Genomic DNA, 15,560 nt, shown 5'->3' on the forward strand with positions numbered 1-15,560 from the left:
TTACATATTTTTGTATTTTTCTTTAGTTCTAATTTGATAGTTGTTTTTTTTTTTTACTTAGTTTTTGCTTGATTTACTATCGTTTTATATATGTAGTTATATAGTTCCCAGAAAGATGAATCAGTTCATCTGGACAGTCTCAGCTGACTGCAGGTATCCCCAAACTTATAAATGGCACAGTTATATAACGACTGAATTCGGCGGTCCAGCACAGGTTTCACATGCAAATGGGCATAACCATTAGTTACCATGGCCACATGTACTATTCACAGCGTAACCATTAGTTACCATGGCCACATGTACTATTCACAGTGTAACCATTAGTTGGAGTTACCATGGCCACATGTACTATTTACAGCGTAACCATTAGTTACCATGGCCACATGTACTATTCACAGCGTAACCATTAGTTACCAAGGCCACATGTAGTATTCACAGCATAACCATTAGTTAGAGTTACCATGGCCACATGTACTATTCACAGAGTAACCATTAGTTACCAAGGCCACATGTACTATTCACAGCATAACCATTAGTTAGAGTTACCATGGCCACATGTACTATTCACAGAGTAACCATTAGTTACCATGGCCACATGTACTATTCACAGCGTAACCATTAGTTACCATGGCCACATGTACTATTCACAGCATAACCATTAGTTAGAGTTACATGGCCACATGTACTATTCACAGCGTAACCATTAGTTACCATGGCCACATGTACTATTTACAGCTTAACCATTAGTTACCAAGGCCACATGTACTATTCACAGCATAACCATTAGTTAGAGTTACCATGGCCACATGTACTATTCACAGAGTAACCATTAGTTACCATGGCCACATGTACTATTCACAGGTAACCATTAGTTAGAGTTACCATGGCCACGTGCTATTAAACAGCTTAACCATTAGTTACCATGGCCACATGTACTATTCACAGCGTAACCATTAGTTAGAGTTACCATGGCCACATGTACTATTCACAGAGTAACCATTAGTTACCATGGCCACATGTACTATTTACAGCTTAACCATTAGTTACCAAGGCCACATGTACTATTCACAGCATAACCATTAGTTAGAGTTACCATGGCCACATGTACTATTCACAGGTAACCATTAGTTAGAGTTACCATGGCCACGTGCTATTAAACAGCTTAACCATTAGTTACCATGGCCACATGTACTATTCACAGCGTAACCATTAGTTAGAGTTACCATGGCCACATGTACTATTCACAGAGTAACCATTAGTTACCATGGCCACATGTACTATTCACAGCATAACCATTTGTTAGAGTTACCATGGCCACATGTACTATTCACAGCATAACAATTAGTTAGAGTTACCATGGCCACATGTACTATTCACAGAGTAACCATTAGTTACCATGGCCACATGTACTATTCACAGCATAACCATTAGTTAGTGCCTCCAGAGGTAGCGGTGGGCTGCACCGCTGCCCCCACATCTTCTTTCTTGCCCAGGCATACAGCAATGTGATGTCTTCTCCCACACGTTGCACATGACACATCCTTCTCCTTACAGTTCTTAGCGATGTGTTTCTGTCCCAAGCATACAAAGCATCTTCCCATTTTCTTGATCTTTTCTTTTCTTTCCGCAACGTTGTGGTCTGGGCACTGTTCTGATCTATGTTCTGCACTGTCACAGAATATACAGTTGTGTGTCTTCTGACTGGCTGTGTGCAGAGCAGCGGCAGACTGCGTGCTGGGTCTCTTCACTTTGGCCTCGCTGGATGAGCATGCTTGCTTCCATGGCTTGCTCTCTGATTTCTGTGGGCTGGGCGTCGTTGACTTTGTCATCTGTAGTGCTCGTTCTCTGCTCTGAACCTCCTTCTGTAGGAATGTCACTATTTCAGAGACCTTCCATTCATCATCCACTCCCCTCTGACGACTATATTCAAGAGCTACATCATCTGGAATCATTTGTAGCAGGATTGGGCATAGCTGGCTTCCGTAGGTTTCTGACACTACACCCAGTGACTCCAAGCTCCTTATTTGAATGTTACATTCATCATATACACTCACCGGCCACTTTATTAGGCACACCTGTCCAACTGCTCGTTAATACAAATTTCTAATCAGCCAATCACATGGCAGCAACTCAATGCATTTAGGCATGTAGACATGGTCAAGACGATCTGCTGCAGTTCAAACCGAGCATCAGAATGGGGAAGAAAGGTGATTTAAGTGACTTTGAACGTGGCATGGTTGTTGGTGCCAGACGGGCTGGTCTGAGTATTAAAAAAATGCTGATCTACTGGGATTTTCACGCACAACCATCTCTAGGGTTTACAGAGAATGGTCCGAAAAAGAGAAAATATCCAGTGAGCGGCAGTTCTGTGGGCGAAAATGCCTTGTTGATGCCAGAGGTCAGAGGAGAAGGGCCAGACTGGTTCGAGCTGATAGAAAGGCAACAGTAACTCAAATAACCACTCATTACAACCGAGGTATGCAGAAGAGCATCTCTGAACGCACAACACGTCGAACCTTGAGGCAGATGGGCTACAGCAGCAGAAGACCACACCGGGTGCCACTCCTGTCAGCTAAGAACAGGAAACTGAGGCTACAATTCGCACAGGCTCACCAAAATTGGACAGTAGAAGATTGGAAAAACGTTGCCTGGTCTGATGAGTCTCGATTTCTGCTGCGACATTCAGATGGTAGGGTCAGAATTTGGCGTCAACAACATGAAAGCATGGATCCATCCTGCCTTGTATCAACGGTTCAGGCTGGTGGTGGTGGTGTAATGGTGTGGGGGATATTTTCTTGGCACACTTTGGGCCCTTAGTACCAATTGAGCATCGTGTCAACGCCACAGCCTACCTGAGTATTGTTGCTGACCATGTCCATCCCTTTATGACCACAGTGTTCCCATCTTCTGATGGCTACTTCCAGCAGGATAACGCGCCATGTCATAAAGCTCGAATCATCTCAGACTGGTTTCTTGAACATGACAATGAGTTCACTGTACTCAAATGGCCTCCACAGTCACCAGATCTCAATCCAATAGAGCACCTTTGGAATTTGGTGGACCGGGAGATTCGCATCATGGATGTGCAGCCGACAAATCTGCAGCAACTGCGTGATGCTATCATGTCAATATGGACCAAACTCTCTGAGGAATGTTTCCAGTACCTTGTTGAATCTATGCCACGAAGGAGTAAGTCAGTTCTGGAGGCAAAAGAGGGTCCAACCCGGTACTAGCAAGGTGTACCTAATAAAGTGGCCAGTGAGTGTAGCTGCCTCAGTGCATACACGTCGGAGGATTCTTCACAGGAGTTAGATTCAGGAGCTTTGACATGTGAGCGCTGATCACTAGATCTCTTCTTCCAAATCTGCTTTGTAGCAAGGTGACTGCGGCATCATAATTGTCATTTGTTAAAGTCAGTCCTGCTATTGCCTTTGCAGCTGGTCCTGTGAGGTAAGTTTTCAGGTAGGGAAACTTCTCTTGTTTGCAAAGTGCATCATTGTTGTGAATAGCAGTCTCATACTGGCTCCAGAACTCTTGCCACATGCTAACATCTCCATTGTATCTTTCAATGACCAGCCTCGGTAGTTTTACTGATTGTCTCTGTGAGGATCTGGCTGAGTCATTTGAGTTAGCATCACTCACCCGCTGTGGTCTTGCTGCTTGGTTCTGTTCTTCATTTTTTCTTATCATCCGTTGCGCGCGGCTTCTTGTCATGACCACGCGCTCCCTGTACTGCTCCGCAGTTTCAATCTCAGCCTCCAAGTCGTCCATCTTTGTTAGCTGTTCTATTCATCTGTCCAGTTCGAACAAACTGTCTTCTTTAACGCCCATAGCATCCAATAAAGTTGTCAAGTGATCAATGCCTGGGTCTTCTTTTACCATTTCCATGTCAATCTGGTTCAGAATTCTTGTAGCACCACCTCGTATGGTATCGCGCTTTCGTTTCATTCTTTCCATATCGCTCCGGAGTTCTTGGTCCGCCATTTCAGCAGCCTGAGCTGCGTTCTCGTCGGGGTTCTCAATGTCCATATCTCCCGGGTTTCGGCACCAAAAAATGTAGGAATTATATTCCCTTCTCGAACAGCAAAGACCACAAAAACCGGATTATAAAACGAAGCTTCTTTATATGAAAATGGTTGCAGACATACATTCGACAAAGCTAATGGTAACGTTTTTCTTGCTAATCTCTGAGCGCACTGCTCTCACACGAGTCTCGACTGTCAACCGAATCAACTTCCTATTTCCTTGTCGCTAAGCCTGAACATTCGATCTATTCTTTTTAACATCACAAATAATATTTCTGTAATCATGTATCACATATAGTAATCAATCATATCTCTAATCATGAATTCAATACAATAATCAATCAATCAAATAAACAATATAATTCACTTGTTTTCATGAATTAATTATTGAACTACTATTCAACTCAATCATGTGACCAAATAAGTCACAACAGTACTAAATTGTCCCCTAGGTGTGAATGTGTGTGTGTGTGTGTGTGTGTGTGTGGGGGGGGGCTGTGACGGTCTGGCAGCCTGTCCAGGGTGTCTCCCCACCTGCTGCCCAATGACTGCTGGGATAGGCTCCAACATTCCTGCGACCCCAAGAGCAGGATGAGCAGTTCAGATAATGGATGGATGGATGGATGGATGGATGGACATTTCAGGGATTTACAATGCAGTCTAAATTCCTTACAAAAAGCATTGAAAATGGGTGGGGTTTTCATAAATCACCAGTCCATACATTACATCCACATGTGATCTGAGTTCAACAGATACATTCTTTTTGTTTAAGCCATTCTTCCATTTGTTTCCAAAATAGTTGGGAGTGACAACATGCGTAGAAAATATGCTCCGTGGTTTCAATATCTGAATTGCAAAATGAACAGACTTTATTTTCAAAATTGAACCTTAATCTAAGAAATTCATTGCAGGGATATATATATATATATATATATATATATATATATATATATATATATATATATATATATATACTGTTAAGGTCAAAATTATTAGCGCCCTTTATGAAATCAAACAAAACTTTTAACTTTTCCATGGAAATGACCACAACCAAAAGTGTTCATAGTTTAATTGCTTCCAAAAGAACAAAGACAAAATCTCCACTAAGCTTGATTAAGATATTTTACTGATGTGCTGAATTGAAACAAGAAAAACTAACATGACAAGGCCAAAATTATTAGCCCTCTGACAACTATTCAATTCAATTAAATTCAATTCAATTTTATTGTCATTAAAAACAATGTGCAGGCACATGTTAAAAATGAAATGAGGGCTGTGGCTTCACCAAACAGTGCAAGACAGACACAGACAAACACAGCAAACACAGTATAATATATTCACACATGAAGACCAAAAGCTAAAACTAAGTTAAAAAAGAGCTGGAGTACAAAATATTTAAAAATATCTACAGACATTCAGTGGGTGGCCAGGTTCAGGTGGGCAACAGCTTGTGGAAAGAAGCTGTTTTTGAGCCTGGTAGTGTGGGCTCTGAGGCTCCTGTAGCGCCTCCCAGAGCGCAGGGGGGAGAACAGTCCATGGTTGGGGAGGGTGGGATCTCTGCTGATGCTCAGACCCCTTCGAATGCAGCGTTTGTGTTAAATGTCTTTTATGGCTGGGAGCTGGGTACCAGTGATATGCTGGGCCGCCTTGACGATCCGCTGCAGAGCTTTCTGGTCTACTGAGGTGCAGCTGCCGTACCACACTGAGATGCAGATGGTCAGGATGCTCTCTATGGTGCAGTGGTAGAAGTTGGTGAGAATTTTGGGGGGTAGACGGGCGCTCCTCAGCCTCCTCAGGAAATGCAGGCGTTGTTGGGCCTTTTTCACAAGGGCCTGGGTGTTTAATGTCCAGGAAAGGTCCTCGCTGATGTGGACTCCGAGGAATTTAAAGCTGGAAACACGCTCCACTTCCACCCCATTGATGTGTATGGGGGCGTGGCTGCAGCTTCTAGACCTCCTGAAGTCCACAATCAGCTCCTTTGTCTTCTGCACATTGAGAACCAGATTGTTGGTAGTACACCATGATGTGAGGTGATGAATCTCGTCCCTGTATGCTGTCTCGTCATTGTTGGTGATACGGCCAATGACTGTGGTGTCATCTGCAAACTTAACTATAACATTTGAGGGGTGAGTTGGCAGGCAGTCGTGGGTGAAGAGGGAGAAAAGGAGGGGGCTCAGAACACAGCCTTGAGGGGCACCTGTGCTGAGGGTCAGGGTGGAGGAGGAGTGGTCACCTAACCTAACAGACTGCGGTCTGTTGGTCAGGAAGTCCAGGATCCAGTTACAGAGGGAGGGGTTGAGGCCAAGGGAGAGGAGTTTGGTGGTTAGTTTGGTTGGGATGATAGTGTTGAAGGCAGAGCTGTAATCTATAAACAGCATCCGGATGTACTATGTGTTGTTAAGTTCAAGGTGGGTCAGAGCAACGTGCAGGGCAGTGGCAATGGCATCCTTAGTAGACCTTTTGGGACGGTGGGCGAACTGATGTGGGTCGAATGTGGGGGGGATAATGTTTTTGATGTGGGCCAGAACCAGTCTTTCACAGCACTTCATGGCAATGGGGGTGAGTGCTATGGGTCGGTAGTCATTCAGACATGTGGATGTTGGTTTCTTGGAGACAGGAATGATAGAGGTGGTCTTAAAGTATGCCGGGACTTTAGATTGGGACAGTGGGAGGTTAAATACAGGTGTGAAGACCTCAGCCAGCTGGTCGGCACATTCCCGGTAGACCCAACCCGGTATGCCGTCTGGTCCGGCAGCCTTCCGTGTGTTCACTCTGCGCAGTGATTCTCTGACCTCTGCGACTGATAGAGTGAGCACCTGGTTTTCTGGGTGGCTGGGGATTTTTGTGGCTGGGTCAGTATCTTCTTTCTGAGTTCCAGACTGGTTTCTTTACTTTTTGGCATGATTAAATTACTTCTGGGCAGCACAGTGGCGCAGTGGTTAGTGCAGTCGCCTCACAGCAAGAAGGTCCTGGGTTCGAGCCCCGGGGTAGTCCAACCTTGGTGGGTCATCCCGGGTCATCCTCTGTGTGGAGTTTGCGGGTTCTCCCCGTGTCTGCTTGGGTTTCCTCTGGGGGCTCCGGTTTCCTCCCACCGTCCAAAGACATGTAAGTCAGGTGAATTGTCCGTACTAAAATTTCCCTAGGAGTGAATGTGTGTGTGTGTGTGTGTGTGTGTGTGTGTGTGTGTGTGTGTGGGGGGGCCCTGGCGGCCTGTCCAGGGTGTCTCCCTGCCTGCCGCCCAATGACTGCTGGGATAGGCTCCAGCATCCCCGCGACCCTGAGAGCAGGATAAGCGGTTAAGGAAATGGATGGATGGATGGAAATTACTTCTTACCAAGAATTTAAGAGTTGTCCCTCTCAATCAAGTGTTCAAGTGCCACTAGCCCTGTTGATTGGAGTCCCTTAAGTGAAGGTCAGTGCTGATTGATTGGTCAGGTGTGGTTTGAAAGCTAATTGATTGGTCAGGTGTGTTTTGAAAGTAAAAAATCACATGGGGGCTAATAATATTGACCACCTCAATTTGGTATAATTCGGTATAAAGCAAAGCTGAAGATTTATTTTACATTCCAAAATGTACCAAATACGGGCCTTAACATTGATGAATGTTTTACTATGTAAAGTTTTATGAATGATGCAAACATCGGGCAGAATCTTAGGGAAGTGTTCCATGGTTCCTTGGGGGCTAATAATTTCGACCTTAACTGTATCATTAATTAATTTAAAAATGGATTAGCTTAGCTTTGGGTAGTAGGGGATAATATAAGAAATCCGTTTTTAATCGTAGCACTTTTGCAGGGTCCATGGGTCCAAGTTAAGTACTCTGTTGAACTGGTTTGGGTATAAGTCATAGGACAACATGTTTTATTTGGCAATGTTGCTATTTAATTGGTGTGTAGGACTACTGCTTTGGCCGAAAGTAAGAATGGTTTTGGGGTAGCATTAGTAAGGCTGGCAAACTGTTTAGGATGACAGAAAAATCTAATCTAACACAAAAAATCATTATGTGCTAACAAGTCTAAAATTTGTACCTAAGACATCTAAAACAGACCAAATATTCCTGTCCATCCATTCTTTGTAGAACAGGGATTTATTTTTATAAAGACTGTCTCTGTTGTTCCACAGCGCTGTGGGATGAGGAGTAAAACTATGTTTGTACAACATTCGTCTATATAAGAGGACTTGCTGATGATAGACAAACAGAGAGAGACATTCTCTGCTATTACGTCAGTACAGCCCCCTGACTGGTGGCGTCATATTTCTTTTCTAGTTCGTGCGCTCGTTGAACCAACTTGTTGGTTTGTTTTATAAACCCTGCGCATGTTTTACTAAACCCTACGCATTACTAAACCGTACGCACATTTTACTAAACCCTAAGCATGTTTTACTAAACCGTACGCACGTTTTACTAAACCCTATGCACGTTTTACTAAATCCTACGCACGTTATACTAAACGCAATGCACTTTTTACTAAACCCTACGCACGTTTTGCTAAACCCTACGAATTACTAAACTGTTTCACTAAACCCTACGCTCGTTTTAGTAAACCCTACACACGTTATACTAAACCCTACGCACGTTTTACTAAACCCTACGCACGTTTTACTAAACCCTACACATTACTAAACCGTACACACGTTTTGCTAAACTCTACGCATTACTGAAACCTACGCTCGTTTTAATAAACCCTACGCACGTTTTACTAAACCCTACGCATGTTTTACTTAACCCTACGAATTACTAAACTGTTTCACTAAACCCTACGCTCCTTTTACTAAACGCTACACACGTTATACTAAACCCTACGCACTTTTTACTAAACCCTACACTCGTTTTACGAAACCCTACGCTTGTTTTACTAAACCCTATGCACGTTTTACTAAATCGTGCTTTCGTTTTACTGAATCATACACTTTTTACTAAATCGTTCAGGCGTTTTACTCATTATGTGTGTGGTCACATCATATATTTTTTTACTAGTTTGTTGTTCGTTTTACTAAATCACATGTCCTTGGAGTTAGGTAAATTTGAAATAAAGTCACAGATTCGAACTTAACTCATAAGCGAAACATTGTTAAAAACAAACGATGCCTCTATCCTACCATAGTAGGATAGTCGACGAGCTACAACCTAATATTCACCAAAGCAAGCCGTCCTCCGAGCTGGAAAAATACCATTGGTCTCTATGTACATTACAGGGACTGTCTAAAAAGTGCAGCACCGAAAAGAGATACTACAAACATATTCCGTAACTTCACTCATACAGTGTAGTGTCCCCAAAACCACTTCACACATCAATGGTGTGCTGTTAGTTATACTACCACAGTTTGTAAAAATGTGCTTTTGCATAATTTTGTGGAAATTTTATTCGGAAAAATATTCAAGTTCTCTCCTGTGCAGAAGAATTATGAGACATCGTTTGTGTTTTAACAGTGTTTTGCTTATGAGTTATTGATCGGGGAACTTCGATCTGTGAATATATTTCAAAGTTTACCGAATTCCAAGGACACGTGATTTAGTAAAATGAGCGCATAAGGGCGTCCAGGTAGCGTGGCTGTTTGTTCCATTGCCTCCCAACATGGGGCTCGCTGGCTCCAATCCCTGTGTTACCTCTGGTTTGGTCAGGCGTCTCTACAGACACAATTGGCTGTGTCTGTGGGTGGGAAGCCAGATATGAGTAGGTGTCCTGGTCGCTGCACTAGCGCCTCCTCTGATCAATCGAGGCACTTGTTCAGGTGGGAGGGGGAACTGGGAGGAATAGCGCGATCCTCCCACACACCACGTCCTGTTGGTGAAGCTGCTCACTGTCAGGTGAGAAGAAGCAGCTGGTGACCACACATGTGTCGGAGGAGGCATGTGGTAGTCTGCAGCCCTCCCTGGATCAGCAGAAGAGGTGGAGGAAGAGTGGGGTAATTGGCCAAGTAAAATCGGGGAGAAAAATGAGGAATTTTTAATAATAAAAAAAAAAACGAAAACAAGCGCACAAACTAGAAAAAAATATATGATGTGACCACACACATGAATAAAACATGCACATGATTTAATAAAACAAACGCACGAACTACGAAATAAATATGTGACCACTTAGAGGCTTGGACATGGTGGATATTTTACATGCACGGACCAGGTAACGCAACTCCTTTATTGTGTAATTGTTCTCTGACTTTGGTAGTAGCTTCAAATTCTATGAAAGAAAGCAACAAGTATGCTGCATTGGTAGCCTCAAGACTCAAGAATGTATTCAAGCACATGTAATCTGACCATTTTTCATCATGCCGCAAAGTTGTCCTGGCTTAATATAAGGAAGATTATGGTCACAGCAATTTGCATATGAAACCAGTCGTTGGTTTCGGTCATTGTGCAACTGTGCTGTTTATAACGGTGGGACACCTGCAGTCAGGTGAGACTGAAGAGGTTACTTAGATGATGATGAAACGTTTCTCCCGCTAAACGTTGTGTCCAGGTGAACTGGTTCACCTTTCTAGGATTTCCTTGCCTGGATTATTGAGCATGCATCAAGACATAACAGAGAGTTGAATCAGTTCATCTAGACATAACGTTTATTAACAGACATGTTTCATCACTCATGTCAGAGACCTCAGAGGTCACTGACATGAATGATTTTCATATTGTTCTTGCAACTGCATTTATAACTTTTTTTTTTTACTTCAACATAGCTCAACCATGTCATGTGACATGCTGCTTTAGTACACTTTAACAACAGGTGTTACTGGGGCCGCTACAGAAAGTTGCAGATGAACATTTACTATCCAGGAATTCACATTGTAGACACTACTACTGACTACGCCTGTAACAAATTGGCCACAGTTTCGAACACTGATCATACACGGTCCAGACATATGCTAGGTTTTGACCTAGTCTTTAATCTGATGACCTCGATTAATCATCAGAATGATCGATAGATCAAATGATATATCACTTGTTCCCAAAAGTAGCATCAAATGACAGCCTTACATTTATATCAGTGGCTTTGAGCAGCAGTTGTAATAGCAGCTCTGTTTTGAGCTGACAGAGCCTCAGTAATTATTTTTCTCAATTTTCTTTTGATTCAGGAGAATGGAAACACTAAAAGAAGAATCCCTTGTCCCTTGGATCCAAAACAGTGAGTTCATTGGACAAATCTTGAATGGGTTCTAACTAAATTCCAATGATTGTTGTGTTTTACTTCACCTAAAGAAAGAGTCCTTGCTATTTTGATGGAATGTTCTCTAGCTAAGCATTGCTGTAAAGTAAAAAAGTAGGCATAATTCACAGCAGAGTGCTTGTTACTAAACTATCTTGTGTCCTAGAGTACTGCATCCAGTGGTGGAAGAAGTTTTCAGATCCTTTACTTAAGGAAAAGTACTAATAGCACACTATAAAAATACTCCACTACAATTACAAGTCCTGCATTCGAAACCTTACTTAAGTAAAAGTATAAAAGTATTATCAGCAAAAGTAAAAGCACTCATTCTACAGAAAAATGGTCCCTGTCCCTGCCTGTATATGTATATATATTACTGCTCCAATAATGTGTATTGCATTTCACTGCTGATGTTTTAAGATTGAGCTAATTTTACATACTTTATATACTGTTGGGTAGTTAAGTTTACAGCAATGCATCATATCCTATAGTGTCACTGTACTGTCAGAACCACGTATGCGATTCAGTATATTCATCTTGCAGCATTTCAGGCAGTATTTTCAAACCTTAGTGCTGACAGAAATGAATCAGCAGCCTCACTTCAATTTCACAATTGTTCTCTTAGTAGTGTGTGATCAATATAACAATTTCTGCTGACAACATAACTTTAGCTAAGCATAGCTAAAAATTGTATAATGCTAATTTTGGCCACATTAGCTACCGAACTGAACTAATGTTGTTTTAAGTATTTACACATTCTGACTAACTTCAATCATAAATATTAAATGGATATATATATATATATATATATATATATATATATATATATATATATATATATATATATATATATATATATTTATATCGTAACCCTTTATAACAACATTAATCTATAAACAAAGCAAAAATACAGATAAGGACTCCTAGCTTGCTAGCTAACGACAAGTACAATCCACCTTCAGAGACTTGCCTTTTCAGTCCTTTGCAGCCATTTTAAAAATATAGATTTCCTTAAAACAAACTATGGTTACCTTACCTATTCTTTCCTAAATATAATATTAATGAAGCTGAGGTATTCACAATAATAGCTAGCACGCTAAATGGGCAGTTGTCAACTCAAACGGAAAAATGTTCGTCTAAATTATGATACCTAAGTTAGCTGTGAACTGTTGCCCATGTGAATGTTAACTGTCCAGCAAGATAACTTGTGATTGGATCACCCAAGACGCATGTTAATGCCAGTTGTGAATAGGGCCCTAGTTACCATTAGTTAACGGTATAACGGTAAGTTGTACTGCCACATTGGAGCTCAACAACACAATGTTAGATAAGACATAAACGTAACAAATATGACCTCAATTAACATCAATACAACTCTAAAAATATGTCAAGTTGAAAAATTAGCTATTTTTTCTTGACAACACAGTAATGTTACTTACCAGACAATGTCAGCACTCCGGAGCAGTTTTACAAAATGATCCATCAGCCAGCATGCACGACCACAGCACAGCAGAGTGGCTCATATTTATCACACTGTAGAGTAGAACTTTCACTGCATGTCTGCAGAATTTTACACTTTCTTTTAACTCCACCATTAGAGTGCCTTTACTCTTGACGGTGTTGAAAATACTTACTCTGGATTTAAATAAGTCAACTCTGAAGTATTACCACCAATTTTTTTACTGTGTAGTTAATGGTCACAGCAATTTGCATATGCAGCTTAACTGACAGACTACAACGGACAGTTAGATCTGCAGAGAAAATCATGGTGCCAACCTGCTCTCCATTCAGGACTTATACACCTCCAGACTCCCGAAACGGACAGGCAACATCAATGCAGACCCATCACACCCTGGTCACACAACCTGTTCCAACTCCTCCCCTCTGGCAGGTGATACGGAGCACTGTACCCCAAAATAACCAGATACAAAAACCGTTTCTTTCCGCGGGCTGTCATTCAAATGAACATTTAACACTGTCAATAAATCCAACCATGTTGTATATACTGTACCGTACATGCTGTATATACTGTACTGTACATGTTGTATATACTGTATTGTACATTGTACGTATACTGGTACACTCTGTCTTGTACATCTACCTCAGGCATGTATGTAAGTAAGCTGCTAACATCTGTTTCAGCATCTCTGATATAGTCTCTCCACCATTGTACTTTATCACCTCTTATTTCACCTGTATAAGTCAATCTTTGTGTATATATCCGAAGGTTGTTGTGTAGTAGTGTTGTTATTCTATGTTAAGTACACTGAGAGAGCCACGACACTAGAGTTACATTCCATGTATGTGCAAACCTACATAGCCAGTAAACATGGTTCTGATTCTGAATCCGAAATTGGTCGTTGGTTAGGGTGGTTATGCCACTGTATTGTTTATAAGGGTGGGGCACCTGCAGTCAGGTGAGACACTGTTGTTTATAAGGGTGGGACACCTGCAGTCAGGTGAGACACTGTTGTTTATAAGGGTGGGACACCTGCAGTCAGGTGAGACACTATTGTTTATAAGGGTGGGACACCTGCAGTCAGGTGAGACACTGTATTGTTTATAAGAGTGGGGACACCTGCAGTCAGGTGAAACACTGTATTGTTTGTAAGGGTGGGACACCTGCAGTCAGGTGAAACACTGTTGTTTATAAGGGTGGGACACCTGCAGTCAGGTGAGACACCTGCAGTCAGGTGAGACACTGTTGTTTATAAGGGTGGGACACCTGCAGTCAGGTGAGACACCTGCAGTCAGGTGACACACGGTTGTTTATAAGGGTGGGAGACCTGCAGTCAGGTGAGACACCTGCAGTCAGGTGAGACACTGTTGTTTATAAGGGTGGGACACCTGCAGTCAGGTGAGACACTGTTGTTTATAAGGGTGGGACACCTGCAGTCAGGTGAGACTGTATTTTTTATAAGGGTGGGGACACCTGCAGTCAGGTGAGACACTGTATTGTTTATAAGGGTGGGACACCTGCAGTCAGGTGAGACACTGTTGTTTATAAGGGTGGGACACCTGCAGTCAGGTGAGACTGTATTGTTTATAAGGGTGGGGACACCTGCAGTCAGGTGAGACACTGTTGTTTATAAGGGTGGGACACCTGCAGTTAGGTGAGACTGTATTGTTTATAAGGGTGGGGACACCTGCAGTCAGGTGAGACACTGTTGTTTATAAGGGTGGGACACCTGCAGTCAGGTGAGACACTGTTGTTTATAAGGGTGGGACACCTGCAGTCAGGTGAGACTATTGTTTATAAGGGTGGGGACACCTGCAGTCAGGTGAGACACTGTATTGTTTATAAGGGTGGGATACCTGCAGTCAGGTGAGACACAGTTGTTTATAAGGGTGGGACACCTGCAGTTAGGTGAGACTATTGTTTATAAGGGTGGGACACCTGCAGTCAGGTGAGACACTATTGTTTATAAGGGTGGGACACCTGCAGTCAGGTGACACACGGTTGTTTATAAGGGTGGGGACACCTGCAGTCAGGTGAGACACTGTTGTTTATAAGGGTGGGACACCTGCAGTCAGGTGAGACACTATTGTTTATAAGGATGGGACACCTGCAGTCAGGTGAGACACTGTTGTTTATAAGGGTGGGACACCTGCAGTCAGGTGAGACACTGTATTGTTTATAAGGGTGGGGATACCTGCAGTCAGGTGAGACACTGTATTGTTTATAAGGGTGGGACACCTGCAGTCAGGTAAGACACTGTTGTTTATAAGGGTGGGACACCTGCAGTCAGGTGAGACTGTATTGTTTATAAGGGTGGGACACCTGCAGTCAGGTGACACACGGTTGTTTATAAGGGTGGGAGACCTGCAGTCAGGTGAGACACTGTATTGTTTATAAGGGTGGGACACCTGCAGTCAGGTGAGACACTGTTGTTTATAAGGGTGGGACACCTGCAGTCAGATGAGACACTGTATTGTTTATAAGGGTGGGACACCTGCAGTCAGGTGAGACACTGTTGTTTATAAGGGTGGGAGACCTGCAGTCAGGTGAGACACTGTATTGTTTATAAGGGTGGGGATACCTGCAGTCAGGTGAGACACTGTTGTTTATAAGGGTGGGACACCTGCAGTTAGGTGAGACACTGTTGTTTATAAGGGTGGGACACCTGCAGTTAGGTGAGACACTATTGTTTATAAGGGTGGGACACCTGCAGTTAGGTGAGACACTTGTTTATAAGGGTGGGACACCTGCAGTCAGGTGAGACACTGTTGTTTATAAGGGTGGGACACCTGCAGTCAGGTGAGACACTATTGTTTATAAGGGTGGGACACCTGCAGTCAGGTGAGACACTATTGTTTATAAGGGTGGGACACCTGCAGTCAGGTGACACACTGTTGTTTATAAGGGTGGGACACCTGCAGTCAGGTGACACAC

The 15,560-nt window shown here is 42.7% G+C and overlaps 1 protein-coding gene across 3 annotated transcripts in view; it reads left to right on the forward strand.

The window, feature by feature from the left end:
* Positions 1–15,560, forward strand: part of trmt13 (tRNA methyltransferase 13 homolog) — an 86,876-nt gene that overhangs the window by 875 nt on the left and 70,441 nt on the right. For 2 of the 3 annotated variants that reach the window (XM_056277526.1, XM_056277528.1), the window contains exon 2: positions 11,097–11,146. In XM_056277526.1, coding sequence (XP_056133501.1) covers positions 11,097–11,146 — 50 coding nt within the window. Of the gene's footprint in view, positions 1–11,096; positions 11,147–12,958; positions 13,059–15,560 lie in introns of all 3 variants that reach the window. The other variant, XM_056277527.1, reaches the window with a different exon arrangement.

The sequence above is a fragment of the Lampris incognitus genome, chromosome 3 (genome assembly GCF_029633865.1).
Source record: "Lampris incognitus isolate fLamInc1 chromosome 3, fLamInc1.hap2, whole genome shotgun sequence".
Classification (NCBI taxonomy): domain Eukaryota; kingdom Metazoa; phylum Chordata; class Actinopteri; order Lampriformes; family Lampridae; genus Lampris; species Lampris incognitus.